Source organism: Microplitis demolitor, chromosome 5 (genome assembly GCF_026212275.2).
Source record: "Microplitis demolitor isolate Queensland-Clemson2020A chromosome 5, iyMicDemo2.1a, whole genome shotgun sequence".
NCBI classification, from domain to species: domain Eukaryota; kingdom Metazoa; phylum Arthropoda; class Insecta; order Hymenoptera; family Braconidae; genus Microplitis; species Microplitis demolitor.
Genome location: NC_068549.1, coordinates 13,987,471 through 14,008,079, shown reverse-complemented (window position 1 = coordinate 14,008,079; position 20,609 = coordinate 13,987,471). Strand labels below are relative to the sequence as shown.

The window sequence follows — 20,609 nt, the reverse complement described above, 5'->3', positions numbered from 1 at the left end:
TCCTGCTCGATACTACTTAACTTTGGTGATCGCCCGAGCCACGTGCGTGCCGAATGGCTGCCTCAGCCGCTTGAACACAAAAATTTATTTTTTATGATTTAAATTAGAGTTTACCTATATTTAATGCATTTTTTATAATAATCATACTTACTGCATTAAATATTAGGTCTCCAGTAATAATTAATATTGCACTTGATTTAGCCAGTCAATAAAACTCACCGTTAATGTCCATCGATAACATTAATGTGACTGACTGTTCCGGTACTAGGCAGGGGTTCATTTTTGTGCACCAATAAACGAACAGTAAAATTAATATAATAATACTATTTTTTCATATTGTTAATATGTTTTCTTGAATTTTACGTCATCCAAGATGCATATACAAAAAAAAAATCATTGAAGAGTAATTACAACTCACCGTTGATATCTATCGATATCATTAATAACATTAGTATGACTGACAATTCCGGTACTGGACACGAGTTCATTCTTTGTACCAATAGACGAACAGTAAAATTAATATAATAACACTATTTTTTTCATATTGTTAATTTCTTGATTTTTATGTCATTCAAATATATATGCAGAAAAAAAATTATTGAAAAGTACTTTTATACATTTTCTATAAGCTTAAGACCATTGACTGATTTCTTAGCAAAACCATTAAGAGAAATGAAAAAGTCATGAATCCGAGATTATTGCTATAATTAACATTTTTTTTTCATATTTCGGATATATTCTAAAATCTATTTTATATCCTATCTTGTAACTAAAAGATTAAGGTTTTAAATAAAGAAAGTTTTATTTAATTTCATTGTGTACGAGTTAAAATATAATATAATGATTATCAAATTGTTCCCGTATTGGGTCTTATTCCGGTATTGCGACATTTACCTTATTTATAAAATTTGCAAAATTAAAAGTCGAATCATTGTTGGTATAGAAATAATAGAAATACCCTGTTTAAAAAATCTCATAGAATCCAATAGATACTCATAAATTCCCATAAGGTAAAAGCCCCCATTATTGACAAGGCCCCTACTATTGACATATTGTTTTCATTTATTAATTTTTTAATTAACTGTATGAATAATCACATTGCACAATTCTTCTTAAGAATTTTTTGATATTTTTAAATGGAAAAATAGTTCAATTTTATTTCTGGGTATACACTATTCGCTGTAAAAAAAATTTATTTTCCCGAGTAGAACACCATCGATAGAATGTTTGAAATTTCTTCACAATTTGGTTTAGAGAGATTGTATTTTTAGAAACGGATTTCCCTATACAGTTCTAAGGTAAGTGTATCATGAAAAATTGTTTCAGGTTATTTATAGTTTAAATAACCCCAGAATCATTGATTGAGACTGATAAATCTTAATTATCATTTAAAAATAGCTGGTGTCAATAGTCGGTAAAGTCATCCCAACGAAAGTTTGGGATTTTGTCCTACCACAATTATTCCACCTCTACCACAAAATTTGTATTTGCGCACGCGTAAGTCGAAATATTATGGTAGAGGTGAAATTATTGTGGTAGGGTGAAATCCCAAACTTTCGTCGGGACGACTATACATAATAATTCACGTGTGTGACAGCCCTGTTTAGAAAATCTTATAGAATCCAATAGTTTCTTATAAATTCCCATAGACATTTTATAAGAATGAATAAGTTCTATGAGAAGTGCTATAGTTAAGTATAGGGCCTTATACCTTGGCTATAAGAATCTATCGGATTTTTTAAGCAGGGAGGCCACAAATGCTACAAACTAAAGTAACTTAGTCACCTTAACACTCATATCGATATATTTATGTTAACACGCTGTCTAGTAATTTCAAAATAAATAAAACATTGAATAAAAAATTGTCGAAGCAAGAATAGTGTCGTCAAATTTATAAAAAAAATAAAACTGTGTCCTAGATGAATTTTTAATTGTAATTATCGTATTTTGCCGTTTTTAATTAAAATATTTATAATTAATTTGAACTTAATTGACGGTGGTCTTTAATAATTTTTTATAAAATGCTGCGCATGCGCATTAGACCTGTCAATAATGGGGTCCATGATATGTCAATAGTTGACTCTGAGACTATTTTACCCTGTCAATAATACCTACACTCGACTTGTTGGTTTTAAATTAATATATTTTTTTTTTATTTAATGCTATTTAAGTAAATAAACTTAAATATACAAGTAGAGATATCAATTAAAACGTCTAATGCAAAAAAAGTTGATTATATTGATTTTAAATACGATAAAAAAATTCAAACAATCACAGACATTCTTATAGTGTCGATAATGGGGGCTTTTACCTTACAAGAATCTATCAGATTTTTTGAGCAGGGTAGACATTTGAATCGAAAGGGATACTTGCCACTAATATTACCATCTTGAAAAATTGGGATAGGATAGAGGTAACGTTTTTGGCCACTTTAGGGCCAGTTTTGGCCACTAAAAAAATTTTGAAGGTTAATAAAATAATTTCAATGTACGCAATGACATAATTAATTTTTTTAATTCGTTCAAAGACATTTTAATTACTGTATTGCAATGAAAATTTTTTTTACTTTTTTCTTAATTAAAATTAATTATTAAATGTTCAAAAATGGAGCAGTGGCCACAAATGGTACTTCTACCCTATATAGAAATTTTTTTATTTTATTTGTATTTCAGCTTTATTAAAAACATTTCATGTAATTACTTAAAGATCCCATTTTCCTCGCCAATTGTTTATGGGCAAAAGATTTGTATCATTTTTCCATTCTAAGCATAGGTATAAATTATCATCATTTGCAAAAAGTATAATAATAATAATAATAACAGTAACAGTAAAAAAAAAAAACTTACCACTTTTTTTGAGTGATCCATACCAGTGTTCAAATTCCTTATTGATTAAAGTATCTATTGAAAGTATTGTTTTCCAAGCTAATTTACTTTTATCATCATTAAATACATCATTTTCGGGAAGAGTATACAGTTTATTCAAAAAACCTGTGTTGGGCGATTTCATCATATCAATTTTACCTTTCTGTCTCTCTAACTTCAAACTCATTAATTTTCCATAAATATATGCATTAAAGTACGCTTGAAAAATATCAACTGAATGAACATTTTTCTTTAAAACAACATAAATAACTTTTTTTTTTGCATCCGGTATGATTAAAAATGTCTTTTTGTAAAAGTGATTCAATAATTGTGTTAAATATTCAACAGAATTCATCGAATTACTTTGTACAATTGTAGAAAGTGAAACTCCTAACTTAATGTTGAAACCACAATATTTTTTACCTAAAAATAATAATATATAATTATTAAAATATTTTTTATAAACCCTCAAACATGGTGGCTAGATTTCTGGAAAACCTATAAATGTTAAGGAATTATAAATATACTGAAAAAATCCGAGAATTTCGTTACAAAGCTGGGAAAATTTTAACTTTTTTTTTGACTGACAAAATTCCGATAAATTTTTTTTCCTGTCAAAACTGTTAAAAAAGTGGCGCGGCGCGAATGCGATTCTAATACCATCTTGAAAAAAAATTAGCAAAAATTGATTCCAGTAACGAAAATATGAAGCAGTTCGAAATAAAAAGGCTGTTAGAAAAAAGCTTCAATAGAAACCAATCGTCAGGATCTTCAAGCTATTAACATACATATTGACAAGTTAAAAAACCAAAAACATTCAAAGTATAGATGAGTACTGAACTAATAAGTTTCACCATATTTATTATTCGCGTACTTGATTCATAGTCTAGTTAAGAAATGAGTTTTCTGCGAAAAATCATCATAGACCACTCTCAAAAATATAGCGATTGGTGCATTGGATTCAGAATTTAATTCTCAGAAATGGGTATTTTTTAATTTATCCGTCATTAAAAATTTTATTTGTTATAAACGAAAAACGAAGAGACAAAAAGAAGTCTCCGTTTTGTAGCTATAACTTCAAAAATATTAAAGATATCTGAAATTTGAAATAAAAATCCTAAAAGAGGAGAAAATTTTAGTAAAATAGGTCTTGACTCCTAAAGTTGTAGCTCCATTATTTATATTTTAATTCAACGTTGAAAGTTGTGCTCCGCGCGGCCGTTTCAGTGCCTAGACGTCGCCGTCAAACAAAGTATAGCTTGGCTAAAAAATTTCTAACATAAATTGTTTAAAAATTTGTTATAAACAAATAGACAAATTGAGTATTTTCGAAAAAATTTTCGAAAACAAAGGTATACAAAAGAATTTTTGAGCTCGAAGAGATAGAAAACAACGGGAAGTTTTGGGACTGGCCCGCAGGGTCAACTGATCGACTGATTTTTTTTTTACTGTAAAAGGTTAAAATGCATGTATCTCGTGGACAGTGCACTTTAGCAATATAAGTGTAATGAACAATTTTTTAGAGGATAAAATTTCCTAAAAGATTAGTCCTATGCATATTTTCGCAAGATAAGCCGTTTCTTCACTATTATCAAAAATAAATGCAAAAAGTGTGTAACGGGGTAAAATTAAACTTATTCAAATAATTTAAAATTAAATTGTTCTTGAATTCCCCGCGGTTGGTTAGTTATCGAAAATCGATTAACCCCGTAATCTGGTTTATCGACTGGTCCCCGGAAAACGCCAATTTTGGAGACTCACCCTCCCTCCTTACTTAGGAACTAATAAGAGTGGGAAAATTTACGAAAATAGCCGAAGGGTCTCGGACTTAGATATTAGTGAGTGCACGAGGTGAATTTAGACAGAGTCGGACGGACCGGCAACGAAGCGAAGAGGGACTGTACGTCAATTCGAAAAGATCTAACTGCAAATAAAATAATTTTAAAAAGGAGAGTTGGGAGATTGGAAGGAACGAGGAAATCGGCAGTGAAAGGACAGAGGGAAAGTTAAACCATCACGAGGAAAAGTAAAGGTAAATAAACTGTCGGCAGTAGCCACAATTTATTAACAATTAATTTTCGTAATTACTAAGAATTTATTACTCGTGGGCAGTCGCCATTTCTAAGTCGTTCCGGACATAATTCGAATTCTCGGCAGAAGCCAGAATTCTTTTAATAATTTATTACGCGGTCCGTCGGACAAAATTCTCGGCAGAGAGGCCAGAATTTTGAATCATAATTTTCTAAGACTGAAAATTTCTCGGCGTGGGGCCAGAAGTTAGAATAATTTTAAGTCAAAATTTTATTATAATTTCATCGGTAATAATTAATAAGAAAATTATATATATATATATCTATAAAAATTAATGAGACTAAAAATATATTCCATAACCAAGTGCTGTGAAAAGTGATAAGGAAATATTGAGAATCTAATTAAATAAAAATTTAATCGAATGAATTGATGTCAGTAAAAATATTAAAAAGTTTGTAAAGAAAATTTCTAAAGTTTACCGCGAAGAAAAGACACGAAATAGAGAGAGACAGACTGAGACGCGCGAATTAGAGAGAGATAACGTCAGTTACTCGAGTCAGAAATTATATCACTGATGGATTATTTTTACTGGAAATATTATAAATTAATTAAATGGGAAAAAAAAGGGAAAATAAAAAGTAATTAAATTAAGTAACTTTAAAATGGTTGTGAGAAATTATAACAAAATTAAATTCTGTGTGTGTGTGTGTGTGTCCGTGTGTGTGTGTGTGTGTCCGTGTCCGTGTGTGTGTGTGTGTGTGTGTGTGTGTGTGTGTGTGTGTGTGTGTGTGTGTGTGTGTGTGTGTGTGTGTGTGAATTAAGTCCAGTGGACAGGAAATAGATTAATTAAACGTGTGTGTGTGTGTGTGTAATATGAAATAATTCCAGGGGAATTTTTATTAAATATTTTGGAAATAATTAGATCCAGGGAATCTGGCAAGTTGCCTATTTTTATTTTGTTAAAGTCCTGGGGACTAATTTTTATTTAAGATCCAGGGGATCAGGCCGGTAGCCAAATAGTTTATATAAAGTCCAGGGGACTAAATTTTATTTAAGATCCAGGGGACCAAGTATTTAATGTAATAAAGTCCGGTGGACGTCTTAGTAATAAAATAATTATAAGTAAAGTGAAGCCCGGTGGGGTAAAATTGTTTGTGATAAATAAAATTGTTAATTATATCAATAAAATTATTGTGTAATAAATTTAATTCCTCATCCTATCTCACTCTTATAAAATTCAACGACCCTGAAATTTTCTAAATTTAACATCTCCGGTTCTGGAAGGCCGAGTCTTATCTTCCAGTGGCGCCCTTATTAAAATCAATTAATAAAGGGGCCAAATTTGGCAAGGTTGAAAATTACCCTGTTACAAGTGAAAAATTTCCTTCGGAGCTGATACATTCGACATAGGTCGAGTTAGAGCAAAACCATACTATACACTTTTAAAAAGCAACAAATTACGAATAAAAACTGGTTTCTAAACGATAGCTTAAAATCGAGCTCAGTTATAGTAATTTAAAAAAAAAATTACTCGATTTACATACATTTTAAATAGAAAAACTTTAATGATTAAGAGGAAGTACTTAAAATTATAATTAAGAGCTGAAATTTTCAGAGAATTTTTTTTTCAACATGAACAACAAAATTTTTTTTTGTCCGTTAAAAAAAAATAATGTTCTTTTTACAAAAAGCACCCTAATATATATATATATATATATATATTCGGGTGCTTCGTTTCCGGCGAAAGTATTTTTTTTGTTACTCATCAAGCAAAATATTGTTTTTTATGCTAAAACAAAAATTTCTGCCAAGTTTGAGCTCGTAATTCCAATCCTAAGTACTTTCCATTTAATTTCCAAGAGTTCCCATTTAAGATACCCGTAAATTAAATTACTTTTTTTTTAACTTTCTAATACTCAGCTGCGTTTTATGATATCGACGCGGTTTTGGTCGCAAATTAAAGGGCATTTGGTGTTCTTCAAAAGTGCCCATAGTAACTTAGCTGTAATTCCAGCTGTTTCACTGATGTCTGCTGAGGAAGTCATTTTTCATATCAAATTGACATTTATTGGCTTGCAGAACGTAAACCAATGAATGCACACCAAAAATGAAAATGGGAATTTTATAGGAAATTTTATTCCCTTCAAAAAAAGCCCGATAAATCAAGTCGCTAAAGTCCATTCCGAGTTATAGGAATTTCAATAATTAAAAAAATAAAATAGCGATTGTCATTTTTTTTTTTTTAATATTATAAAAAAAATTATTAAAAAAAAAATTTCGAAAAAAAAAAAAAATTTTTTGAAAATTTTTTTTTGAACAACTTTAAGAAATTTAAGAGACCAACGCCCAACTATTTTTGACACGTTTCCTTCGCTGCATTCCGTGGTCTCTTAAATTTCTTAAAGTTGTTCAAAAAAAAATTTTCAAAAAAATTTTTTTTTTTTTCGAAATTTTTTTTTTTCTTGAAATGTTTGTATTTTTTGAAAATTTGAGTACCAGTTGGAATGAAAATGTCGACTAAGCTCTGAAAAATTTTTTTTTTCATGATGTTAAAGATTATGAGCTTTTTAGAACAAAAAATGTGATCTTTTAATTTTTTTCAAAAATGCGATCGAGTGAAACAAAAAAACGGCTGGTTGGATTAATCTGACTCTTTGTAGGGTTTTTGTGGGCATATTGAACTGTAAAATGCACACTCAACATTATTGATTTCCACAATATTTTCGATCCAGCGCTTGATTTTCCAAAAAACCACCAAAAACCCTTTTTTGTTGCATTTTCAAATTCATGTGACGAAAGGAAAAAATTTATTTTTCGAAAAAACAATGGCTAATCATTCAAGGGAATTTATTAAAGTTTTTAAAACCCACCATTAACTTTCTGTGCGATCATTGGTTGCTGAGATATCGATAATCAAAGACAAAAGGATCCTTTTCCATTTGAAGACCGATATCTCGGCGACGTGGACGTATCAAGATCTATAAAAAATGAAATTAAAGCTGAATAATGAAGGTATCCGATCCTTATAGTGGTTAAGCAAAAAAAAATTTTCCCACGCCCGTAGACCAAAAAACAGAAAGCAAAAAAAATTTGAAAATTTTTTAGTCGCTGGTTTTTCTAAGATTACTCAAAAACCGCTGACGCTGAAAATTTTTGAAGTTCTAATCTAAAAAGTAGACACTTGGAACTACAATTCCTTTTTTTTCTTCCTTGTACGACCATTTCTCTCGAAGTTACGGCCTGTTGAAAATCACCCAAAAATTTAGATTTTTTTTTGATCCTTCAATTTTTTCCAGTAGTGAATATATTAGATCGGTTCAAAAAAATCGACTATTTTTTTTTTCAAAACCCGCAGTGATATATCTTCCTAGTCACGAAAAAAGAAGCCTGTGAAAACGGGAGTTCTTGATATCAATTTTGAAAGGTCGCTCATCGTAAATTTCTATTTTACGTTTAAATAACATGGAAAAAAAATTTTTTAATTTTGGAATTTTACAACTCATTTTGGAATTAACATGTCAGGGTGAGAGATACATATTTTTGAAGGAAATTGAACGCTCTAAATAAATTGTCTCTTATGTCTTTTCACTAAGTCTACTCCTTTAATAGTTATTCGAGTGTAAAATTCAACATGTAATTAATTTAATCTTTTTTTTTTAATTTTTCTTAAATATTTCATAATTATTATTGAAAAAAAAAAAATTTGTTTTAAAATATTAAATTATCAAGTTTAACGTCGTTGACAAAGTAGATCTTTATTGTTCTACTATGACGAATAAATGACTTTTCAATTTGAAAAATCTGAAATTAATTCTCTCTTTGAAGTTTAAACATTTTGTCTTCTAGAGTTTCTTCTAAATATAGGGAAACCTAAAGAGTAATCCAAAAAAGTAAGTTGATAATGCGGCACATCTCTATTTGACCGGTAAAAAAGTGCACTACATTTCCTACAAACACATAGTTGGTCTTTTTTCCGAAAAATTATGTACATACAATTCAAGTTTTTTTTAAACTTTAAAGAGAGAATTAATTTCAGATTTTTAAATTGAAAAGTCCTTTATTCCTCATAGTAAAACAATAAAGATCTTCTTTGTTAACGACGTTAAACTTGATAATTTAATATTTTAAAACAAATTTTTTTTTTTCAATAATTAAATAATATTTAAGAAGAATTAAGAAAAAAAGATTAAATTAATTATATGTTGAACTTTACACTCGAATAACTATTAAAGGAGTAGAGTTAGTGAAAAGACATAAGAGACAATTTATTTAGAGAGTTCAATTTCCTTCAAAAATATGTATCTCTCACCCTGACATGTTAATTCCAAAATGAGTTTAAAATTCCAAAGTTAAAAATTTTTTTTTATGTTATTTAAACGTAAAATAAAAATTTACGATGAGCGACCTTTCAAAATTGATATTAAGAGTTCCCGTTTTCACAGGCTTCTTTTTTCATGACTAGGAAGATATTTCACTGCGGGTTTTGAAAAAAAAAAAAAAAAGTAGTCGACTTTTTTGAACCGGTCCAATATTAGGGCTGTACATCTAAGCCGGCTTAACCGGTTAAAAAAGTTAACCAGGTTAATTAGCTGGCTAGCTCGTCAGCTTAGCTAATTTAACCGGTTAACTTAATTAGCTTGGCTAATTAGCCTAAGGCTTTACCGGTTAATTCAAATTAGCTAGGCTAATTAGCTGAGAGTTTTACCGGTTAAATGGTTAATTTTTTTTTTTATCTATCCATGAAAAATATAAGGTAGAGATACCATTTGTCACCACTGCTCCATTTTCGGACACTTAACCCTTCATTTTAATTAATGAAAAGTGTAAAATAAAATTTCTATTTTAATAGTGGGATAAAAGTATCTCTGAAGAAATTAAAAAAATTGATTATGGTATTGCGTATTTTACAAAATATTTTGTTTGAATTTTTCAAGTGTCCAAAACTGGCCCTAAATTGGCCAAAAATGGTACTTTTACCCTTTAGAAAAAGTCATATTTATTGAATATTAGACTGAAAAAGCTATAAAAAAATCTATACTATTATTTAAATTGCGCGCTCTACTTTCACCTACCACAATGGGGACATCAAAAAAAAAAATAGTACGGGTTATAGCCTATAGGTGCATGTTAAGCGCTCATTAGTATTTCTTTCTTATTACATATATTTAAAATTTAAAACAAATATCGAGACTTGCCTACATCATATATATCAAAGAGTTATGTTAAATTTAATATTTAAAATGTCATCTTACGTATAGAAACATTTCATATCAATTACAAGTAATTGTGCAAAGTGTAAATATTGCCCAGTTCAGTATAATCGAAAAAAAAAAAACGTCATCCTTAAGGTACCACGTAAATAATAAATATCCTGACAAATTTCAATCAGTCATTCCGATTGACGAGTCAGATTCTAATTCAGAGTAAGTCAACTTTTTTTACCAATTACTTTTATGTTAACTTCGTTTAAACTTTTTTTTTATAATAAAATAACATATCTTATAACTATAATTTTAATTTTAGTAATTGTAATTAATTAATTTAAAATTCATATTTAGAGCCAACGATGAGTCCGATCCCGAATCGTCTGAGGTACCGAAAAAACGTCAGAAAATATCTACGAAGAAATATTACTGCCGTGTTGTAAATATTTACTAGTATTTCTTGCTTTTTTTTTTGAATTAATATGAAAAATAAAATATCAAATATGTGACGAGTTCTGTTAATTATTTAATGCCAATATTAATTATAAAGTTTTAAAATATTTATTTTTTTTCAGAACCCTAAATCTGAAGCCATCACCGGATCAATTGTAAAAATGATAGCAGTTGACATGCTGCCGTTATCATTTGGCGAAGGTTCGGGATTTTTGCAGTTTCTTCGAACTGTTTGCCCAGATTATACTATGCCAAGTAAAACGGTTGTACAAAATCGTTTACAAGGCATTTATGATTCTGCGCGCAATAAAATTCTTACTTCTCTTAACCGTTTCCCAACTGTCGCTATCACAACTGATGCTTGGTCATCACGTAGTAATATTCCGTTCATCACAATCACAGTACATGCTATTGATAATTCATGGAATTTACGTTCGTTTACGTTGGATACTTTAGAAATGTCAGAATCACATAATGCGTCAAATTTATTTGACCATTTATATAGAGCATTGACAGAATGGAATCTGAATGAAAAATGTATTAATTAATGTAACGGGACCGTTAGGTCCACCTCCGTTTGACGGGAGGCCGATACCTCACCCTTTTGGGCATACTCGCGCTGCGTAGCCCTATTTGTATATTATGACTCCACCATTTATTATAAAAGCGAAATATGAGCATATGCTCACATTAGCTTACCCATTAGACATGCAGTGCATGTGGGTGCCTCACGCGCAGCCACCACGAGTCCGACCTCACATGGACCCAAACACTCCTCCCATCTCAGGTAATAAAGAGACTCTGGTCGAAGTGGGGCTTGGAATGAGTCCCCCGTGGTACCAGACTTCAGCTCTGGTTAACTGCTTGCGTAAGATAAGTGGTGGGACACAAGTTCTCCCCAATCCATATGGGTTACCTCCACTTATAGTCACTAAGGATTTAAGACAAGCCAATATATACATTCGCCATCATATGTCACATAGTGTTCACTTATCTCCGAGCTTTTTGGGGATGCCATTAATGTTTTAAGTCATAAAAATGGCGGCGATAGTTCCACTCGGGGAATGAAAAATGTATTGCTGTTGTTCATGACAATGCACCCAATATGGTTGCTGCAATACGCAATAATTTCAGTGAGGATAATAACATTGGGCAAAGTGTCCGCTGCTTTTGTCACACACTACAATGTGCAGTTGAAAGAGCTTTAAAAGAAAAAAATCTAAATGTATATCTTCACAAAATTTGTGCTATTGTTGGTCATTTTAAACATTCTAATAAAGCTACTTCAGCTCTTTCTATTGCTCAGAAAAAAAATATCATCTACCAAACCACCGATTGATCAGTTATTGCACTACGCGTTGGAATTCTGCATATGCCATGATCGAGCGTGCATAAGAACAACGTCAGGCAATCGAATTTGTTCTACTAGATTCTGAGTTGACGACTACAGAAATGAAAAAAAAAATAGCATTTAAAAAATAGCGAGTGGCATTATTTAGAAGCCGTAATAAAGCTTTTAAAACCGTTTGATATTGCAACAAGATTAATGTCTGCCGAATCTCAATCTACGATTTCAATGGAACGACAAACCGTACATTCTATTTGCAACAAATTTTTGCAACATGACGATGACGACCTTCTGAATATCCAGATGCTAAAAGATATACTGAGAGAAGAACTGGAAATTCGTTTTTTGAATCAAGAACCTGTGACTGTGAGTGGCTTAGCATGCTTCCTAGATCCAAGGTATTTTTATTTATTTTTTTTTTTTTTTTTTGCCTTCAATACTAATTTTACTGTAAAATCAAAGTAGATAATGACTAAAAAGTTAATTATTAGACTTTGATTCTTATTATTATTAATATAATTATTATTGTTATCATAGATGTAAAGACATGGCTAACGAAACTCAACATTATCGTGAAGCTGTTAAAGAAGAGTTATTGGAGCTAATGATAAAAGAAGACACTTGTGATGAAAAAACTCAATCATTAAGCAAAAATCAAAGAGCAGAAGATTTGAATTATCTTTTCGGTCCAGAACGGGCTCTATATGACAGCTTTGAGAGAATGTCGAGTTTTGATGATTCACCGAGATATTTAGCTAAATGTCAAAAAGAGATCGATAGCTATAAAAAAGAGCAAGTCATTCTGATAGAAGATAATCATTTGCTTTGGTGGAATTCGAAACGCCATAAATTTCCATTACTGTCTAGATTTGCAAGAAAATATTTGGCTATTCCAGCATCGAGTACGCCATCAGAGAGAGTTTTTTCGACAGCAGGAAATATTATATCTGCTAAGCGAAGCTGTTTGCTGCCAGAAAATGCCAATTTACTAATATTTCTATATCAAAATCGAGATATCATTGACGAATTTACTGAATCACAAAGTTAAAACAATATAATTAATTATAAATAATTTTAATTAAATAATTTGAAAATTGTAGTGATTTTTTTTTTTTTTGTAAATAATAACATAAATTTTTTTATTATAGCTTTTTCAGTCTAAAATTAAATAAATATAATTTTTTCTATTTATTTTCCACAAATAGAAAAAAAAAATTAATCATTTAACCGGTTATACCCTCAGCTAATTAGCCTAGCTAATTAAGTTAACCAGTTAAATTAGCTAAGCTGACGAGCTAGTCAGCTAATTAACCTGGTTAGCTTTTTTAACCGGTTAATCCGGTTTAGATATACGGCCCTATCTAATATATATATTAAGGTGGTCCGAAAAAAATCGATATTTTTTTTTCTTCCGACTGTTATAAAAATGGTTTCTATATATCAAAAAAAAAAATCCTGTCAAAAGGACGATTTTTTATTTCAATTTTGAAAGGTGGCGCTCGTTCTTGGAATTTTCCCATGTTAATAGCATGGGAATTTTTTTTTTATAAAAAATCCTATAACTTTATTTGACATTGAAGAAAAAATTTGAGTCACAGACATTTTTATATGAAATTTTATGTTCTATAAAATTGTTCATGCGCTCATAAGCTCTAAAACGTACGCTTCCAAAGTTACAGGTATATACAGTTGATAACTTTTTCAAAATCAACGTTTAAACGGTATTTACACCAAAGCTGCTACTCCCACGGAAAGAATCAAATGAAGTCTTTGAACTGAATTTCAATCATTACAAAAAGGCTAGAAAAACATCAATATAGATTTTGTACTTAATGAATAATCAATAAGTTTGAAATATACTTTTTCATGGAAATTATTACTTTCTGCTTGTATGCCATAAAGGCAATAATTTTTTTACTAAATTCACTTTGAATTAAACTCAGCAACGATCAAAATTATCAATTTAACAAATTTCTTGTACAATTATATTTTTTATTTATTTTCAAATCGATTAATGTGGAAATTGTGTTAAAAACATGACCATAACCTGTAACTTTAGAACCGTACGTTTTAGCCCTGATTAAAAACTCCGATTGAAACTGATTGATAACATCCTATCAGATTTAATCGGAAATTTCTGATTGACATTCAATCAGTTTCAATCGGATTCAATCAGATATTTCCAGAAGGTCTCGATTGTAAATTAATAAAAAATTACCGATTCCTGGGAAAAAATAATTTTATATATTATTAAATGGTAAAAAATTAAAAAATCAAATATATTAAAATCTACGTTGAATCTATATTAACAATTAGATTTCATGTCATGAAGTAATATAGGGTATACTATATTACCACAAAAAATGGCACTTGTCACTCTGACAAATAACAGAGGAGTTCTCGTGTCAGATTTGCGTCCAAGTCTGGAATATAATATGTCTGAACTACGTTTCTTACCAGGGACACTTCACAAGTGGTAGGCGCTATCTAGTGGCGAGCACCGAACTACTCCCACTGCTATTGTCTAGGACTGGTGAATTTCCTCTCCTCTACATATATCTTTTCTCCTAAGAAATTTTTCTCTTGTTTCAAGCCACTTTTTTTTTCTATTAGTTAGTTTTTTTTTTCCCGTGTTATTTAAATAGAAAATGGAAAAATTGATTGACGCAAACCGTAGTATTATTATTAAGAGCTTGGATTGGTACCGAAATTTTTATTTTTAGGTATACTTTCAATTTTTGGATACCAAAAAAAAAAATTTTTTTTTTTAACCAACTTAATATATATATAGTTTTTTATTGATGTTTCCTCTTATTTTCGTGATAGTTTTAAACTCAATCAATACAGTTTTTTAAAAAAAGTTTTCATATAATCCTGAATAATGCTTGTTTTAACTTTTTATAAAATTGATTAAATTGGAAAGACAGATAAAATTCTATACTCGGATATTTTAAAAATTGCTGAATTAATGATAAATGAAATTCATATCTGCCCAAATTTTAATAATTATCAATACTATCTGAATTGTTATTTTTCGATTGAATCCGATTAAAACTGATTGAAAATTGTCTGTCAAATTTAATCACAAAATATTCGATAAATGAATTATTATTTTCTAATAAAGTCTATTTTTTACTTGTTTCATATAATTTTGTTAATAGTGAAAAAAAACGGCTCATCGTACGAAAAAGATGCATAGCACCCATCTTTTAAAAAATTTCGTCCTTTACGGAATTGTTTATTATACTTCCCTACTAAAAAAATCCGAGAGATTCTTATAGCTGTATGTATAAGACCCTATACTTAACCATATAGCACTTCTCATAGAACTTATTCATTTCCATAAAATCTCTATGGGAATGTATGAGAATCTATGATATTTTCTAAACAGGGTGATATTGCTAAAGTGCACTGTTTATAACATACAATCAGTAAAACATTCTGCAGTAAAAAGGATTTATACTATATTAAGCTTACAATTTTTATACTGTCTAATGTTAAACTACTCGTATCTCATAGATAATACGCACACCCCTATTAAAAATAGACGAGGGCCGCCTCGTTTGTCATCTACCGTTGGCATTGATTCTAGCAACGCTAGCGAGACGCTAGCTAGTGCCTTGTTTCATTTTTACTAAGGACTTTAGCTATATATCTAGCTCATCAGGAAGATAGTTTAAAATCAATTAAAACATTCTACACGGAGAAATAAAAAATTGATCAATCGGAATAAAATCGAGAAATAAATTATTATCTTCCGATTGAATTTTTTTCAATCAGTTTTAATCGGTTTCAATCGGAAAATAATTTTAAAAAAATTATTATTTTCCGGTTGAATCTGATTGAAATATTTCGATCAGATTCAATCAGAAAATAAAAAATATTTTTTTCCGATTGAATCTGATTGAAATTCAATCGAAGGCTTCAAACGCTCCGGAACATTTCTGATTGAAAATTCGTTTCCGATTGAAACTGATAGAATTCTGATTGAGTTTCAATCAGATTCAATTGGAGTTTTTAATCAGGGGGAGCTTATGAGCTAATGAACAATTTTGTAGAACATAAAATTTCCTACAAAAATGTCCGTGACTCAAATTTTTCTTCAATGTCAAAAAAAAGCTTTAGGATTTTTTATAAAAAAAAAAAAAAATCCCATGCTATTAACATGGGAAAATTCCAAGAGCGGGCGCCATTTTTCAAAAGTGAAATAAAAAATCGTCCTTCTGACAGGATTTTTTTTTCAATATATAGAAACCATTTTTACAACAACCGAAAGAAAAAAAAAATATCGATTTTTTTTGGAGCACCCAAATATGTATAAATATTGATTAAATAAATATTTCAAATGATTCTATATAACGACATTTGGTCAGAGAATTTTTTAATTATTTGACTGGAATACCTGGAAAAGTCAGGAAATTTCGGTTTCAAAAATCTGTGGTCACCATGTTCAAAAATATAAAGATAATAATATTAATTTTTTTACTTCTATTGTTGAAGAATAATATCGGTTCTTGATGATTGATTGTTTTTGTATTATGAATAGTACCGTCAACAATGTAATTATTAAGCAGCAAAATCAATCTATTTTCATTTAACGTATTAAACGTCAATGCTTTAACAGCAAAATAATTGGCATAAATATGAACAGTTACCAGAAATATATACATTTCAATTAAAAATCTGTGAAGAAGTTTAATATGTTTCTTTTAAATATTTTTGATGAAATATGAATTGTAATTTTTAATAATAACTTACGTGTTTGGAAAATATGTAAGAATAAAAATACCAACAAAAGATCCAATAAGATTAATGAAAGTTTCTTGACTGGCATCTTTGGCTGATACATCAGCTAAATTACCCACTAATGCTTGATGTTGCGTTAAAGCAGCTCTTGTTGCTCCACCAGCAACTCCAACGATTGACTTCATTGCAGTAGAGAGACAAAGTAATATCGTCACTACAGATGAAGGCGTGTAAGGCAAAGTAAGTTCGATTCCCATCGCTAAATCATTCAAAATATCAGCTGTAAGTCTCCATTTTTTACATTGAGCGTCCAATTCTGTACTATCAAGTTTACGTAAAATCTTATCAACTTTAGAAATAATTATGCAAGATAAATCTTATAAGGCATTATAAACGATATTGCAAGGTGTCAAGCAATTACCTTTTCCACCAAGTAAATAAAATTCGACCAATCATTCCGGTTCCATCTTTTAGAATCCAAGAAATTGCAGCGGCAGAAGAAGTAGCTGTTGATTCTCCCACTCCTACGCTTTGAAGAATCGAATGAGTAGTTAAAGTACCCAGAATAGTACTAGCGAATGCCTTGAATAGATAAAATGGACTATGTTACTAATATACATCAGGGTGGCCCGTTTAGAAAGGCTATTTTTTTTGTCGCCGTTTGCAGCATTTCGAAGAGATTTTCATACTCTTCAAAACTCTCCTTAGTAATTTTACTCAGATTCTGATTGTTTTTTTGTATTAGTTCTGAAAACCATTTTTTTAATAAAAATGTAGGTTTTTAGTTGATATTGACTGAATAACGAAGTGTACAGTAAAAAATTGACTAAATAACGAAATTTACAGTAAAAATGCAGGTAAAGATTTTTTAGGGAATTTGATTATCTACAAAAAAGGTCTTCTTAGTTAAGTAGATCAAGTTCTTCGTTCGCGTGACATAGGGATTTTGTTAATTTTGTCGAAAATTATTCTGAAGCTTATCGAATTGCTTGTTAAATTTTTTAAAAAATATTTTATATACAAAATTAATAAAATCTCTGTATCACGTGAACAAAGAACTTGAGCCACTTAACTAAGAGGACCTTTTGTGTAGAGAATTAAATTTTTACTGTACACTTTGATATTTAGTCAATATCAACTAAAAACCCCAATTCTTATTAAAAAGATGATTTTCAGAACCAATACAGAAAAAACAATTAAAGTCTCAGTAAAATTACTAAGGAAATCTTTGAAAAGTATTAAATTATCTAGAAAATGTCGCAAACTGCGACCCGATACTTTGAAATGCGGCTGCGCTATAGAGAATTTTAAAAAATCCTAACTTTCCTATGTATTTTTAACGGGAAAACTTCAAAATCAAATGTAAAGTACTTAAAATTAAAATTAAGTGCTGAAAACTGAGGGAATTTTTTATTCAATGTCTACAACAATATTTTGAAGTAGAAGTGAAAAAAAGTGGTTTTAAACTGGCCTTAATATATATTATAAGTTAAGAATAAGGTAAGATGTTCATACTTGTATGGTATCCGATATTTGATAAGATATGTAATCAGGATGAACACTGTGAGGAAATCCCTGCGGTAAAAAAATTTCTTTCAAAAATGACTTGAAATTAAACAGATTGGTCCCATATTTTATAATCGAATTACTTCGTTTCAGTGCTTGGTGATGATCTAAAAATTATGTCATCAATTAGCGTTTAGGTATTTATTTAATATTGCAATTTCACATATTCGGTTCTATAAAAAATTATCGTCATTCCCTCGCGGTTTTGATTCACCCTGGAAACACGATGGAATCACGGTGGATCCACGGCGGTTACACGGTGGGTTTTTTGTCATTTTATCACCGTGATTCCACGGTGATTACACGGTGTATTCACCGTGATTCCACGATGATTACACGGTGTACCCACCGTGATTCCACGATGATTACACGGTGTACCCACCGTGATTCCACGTACACCGCGTAATCACCGTGGATATACTGTGGAATCTAGGTGAATACACCGTGGAATCAGGGTGGGTACACCGTGTTACCATCGTGGAAACACCATGTAACCACCGTGTATACACGGTGATAAAATGGCACAAACCCACCCTGGATCCACCGTGTTTCCACTCCCAGGGTGTTTCCAGGCTGATTCCAGGCTGATTTAAAACCGTCAGGGTTCGAAATTTTATATATGCTATTTTGTCTATGCGAGTGAGAAAAAAAAAACAGAATAAAATAATTTATTGATAAATCATAATTTTTAGTCATGTTATTAGGATTTGAAAACTGCTGACCGGTCGCCGGTCGAGGTCTAAAATATGGTCATCCGCGGTTCTAAACAATTGCAATATTTCAAGTGTGCATTTATAGATTATTTAAAATGTGTACCTAATTTGATAAAACGTTTTGTTTTTTCATCATTGCCATAAATTTCTTGGTATGAGCATTCATGAGATGACATCTTGCCAAGAGGTTGATGTAAAAACCTGCTCCAATTTGAAATTTTTTTTTAGTTGAAAGATAAACAATCACACATACACACGTATATATATTGAAGATAGAAAACTGGCGAGCGGCGATACGAAAGCAGCTGATGATCTACTCTACTTGCACAGTATAGTGTGTTGTAACATTGAATTCGATCAATCGAATAATTGATGTTTCTCTTTCGATTGTCGTTATTTTTTGATCAATTGTAAAGGATTCGATTAATCGAAAAAAAATCGATTTCATTAAAAAAAAAAAAAGCCATCTGGCAGCCAAAATGAAGGGTAGATTTTTCGAAAATTTTCAACACCTCCCTGACTTTTCGGTAGTAGCACTTAGTTTGAAACGAAGGCGGCCCTTGTACTTTTTTACTAAGGTTGAAGCCAATATTTTAAGGTCAGTTTTCCAATCCGAGATTTTTAATCTGCGATTTAAATATTGTTAGTATTCTTATATATTAGTATATAAGAATATTGTCATCTCACCGAGAGAATGCACCTCGGGTGTCGTCGGTTTTTACTCCCACCCTAGATGTTTTATATGCTAAATGTTCTCCTACTTTTCTGTGCGCATGCGCAGTTCATAAATGTTTGGTAGTGGGGGCAATTTCCGAGGTTTATTCTCTTACTGGGACTACAATACAAGCAATAATAATTTAATCGCGTATTACTAAAATCTTGGATTGACAAGCTAGTTTCGAGCAAACGGGATTAGAAACAAAAATATACATATGTAACAAAATATGTATTGATGAAAACTTACATAGTTCATAAAAAATTCAAGATTTATAAATTCATTAAAATTATCAAAAACGGCGCTAACCAATATTTGGATATTTAGAAATGGAAAATTGAATATTAAGCTTAAAGATGTTTCATGGCATTGGTCATTCTATTCATGATAGATTAATAAGCAAATAGGTAAATACCAGTTATAATTGATATTTATCTCTAATTAATAAGTTCAAATACGAGAGAGGCTAAAGAGAAATATGACACTCATATAGAAATACGGTTTACTAGTGTCGCCACGTTACACATATACATAGACAGTGAGCGTGTTCAGCCGAACAAAATAATGAGTAATTTTAGTCAGTTACTCAGTGCACTGAGCTAAGTGTTCGGCCTGGACACTCGACGCATACTTAGGAACTTTTTTCTGGCCGCCATTTTACTTGGTATACCTTTTTGTGTCTTTTACCGCGTAAAAACGTCTACATCAAAATAGTAATTAAAGTGCAAATCGTAAGCTTTATATAAAATTCGCCGTAAAAAATGGATCAAAATAATTATGTTGAACGTTATGAATTCAGTGATTGGATATTGACACTTTTAAACTATAGTAAGAGTTAAACAGTGTGTCCAGGCGGAAAACACACTGTGCTCAGGAGCTCAGGATAAAATTTCTTTTAGTCTGACTAACTGACTAAAATTACTCAGTATTTTGTTCGGCTGAACACGCTCAGTGCTTCGGGTAATATAG

General features: G+C 30.5%; 2 protein-coding genes across 3 annotated transcripts; one reads left to right on the top strand and one right to left on the bottom strand.

Annotated features, from left to right (window-relative positions):
• Window positions 1–43: 43 nt before the first annotated feature.
• On the bottom strand, window positions 44–19,763 carry LOC103577295 (RUS family member 1). Of its 2 annotated transcripts, XM_014442293.2 has the most exons (8): window positions 19,613–19,763; window positions 19,029–19,551; window positions 18,162–18,319; window positions 17,068–17,228; window positions 16,659–16,967; window positions 16,387–16,583; window positions 2,847–3,287; window positions 44–2,762 (listed from the first exon to the last, which is right to left on the bottom strand). In XM_014442293.2, the coding sequence occupies exons 2-8, from the start codon at window positions 19,099–19,101 to the stop codon at window positions 2,701–2,703; spliced, it is 1,401 nt and encodes a 466-aa protein (XP_014297779.1). In that variant the 5' UTR covers window positions 19,102–19,551; window positions 19,613–19,763; the 3' UTR covers window positions 44–2,700. The 2 variants fall into 2 exon arrangements, with proteins under 2 accessions (XP_014297779.1, XP_014297780.1); XM_014442294.2 differs by lacking the exons at window positions 44–2,762; window positions 2,847–3,287 and adding an exon at window positions 16,215–16,302.
• On the top strand, window positions 9,529–12,949 carry LOC128667799 (E3 SUMO-protein ligase ZBED1-like). The gene is made up of 2 exons (XM_053739424.1): window positions 9,529–12,298; window positions 12,438–12,949. The coding sequence occupies exons 1-2, from the start codon at window positions 12,099–12,101 to the stop codon at window positions 12,946–12,948; spliced, it is 711 nt and encodes a 236-aa protein (XP_053595399.1). The 5' UTR covers window positions 9,529–12,098; the 3' UTR covers window position 12,949.
• Window positions 19,764–20,609: the final 846 nt, after the last annotated feature.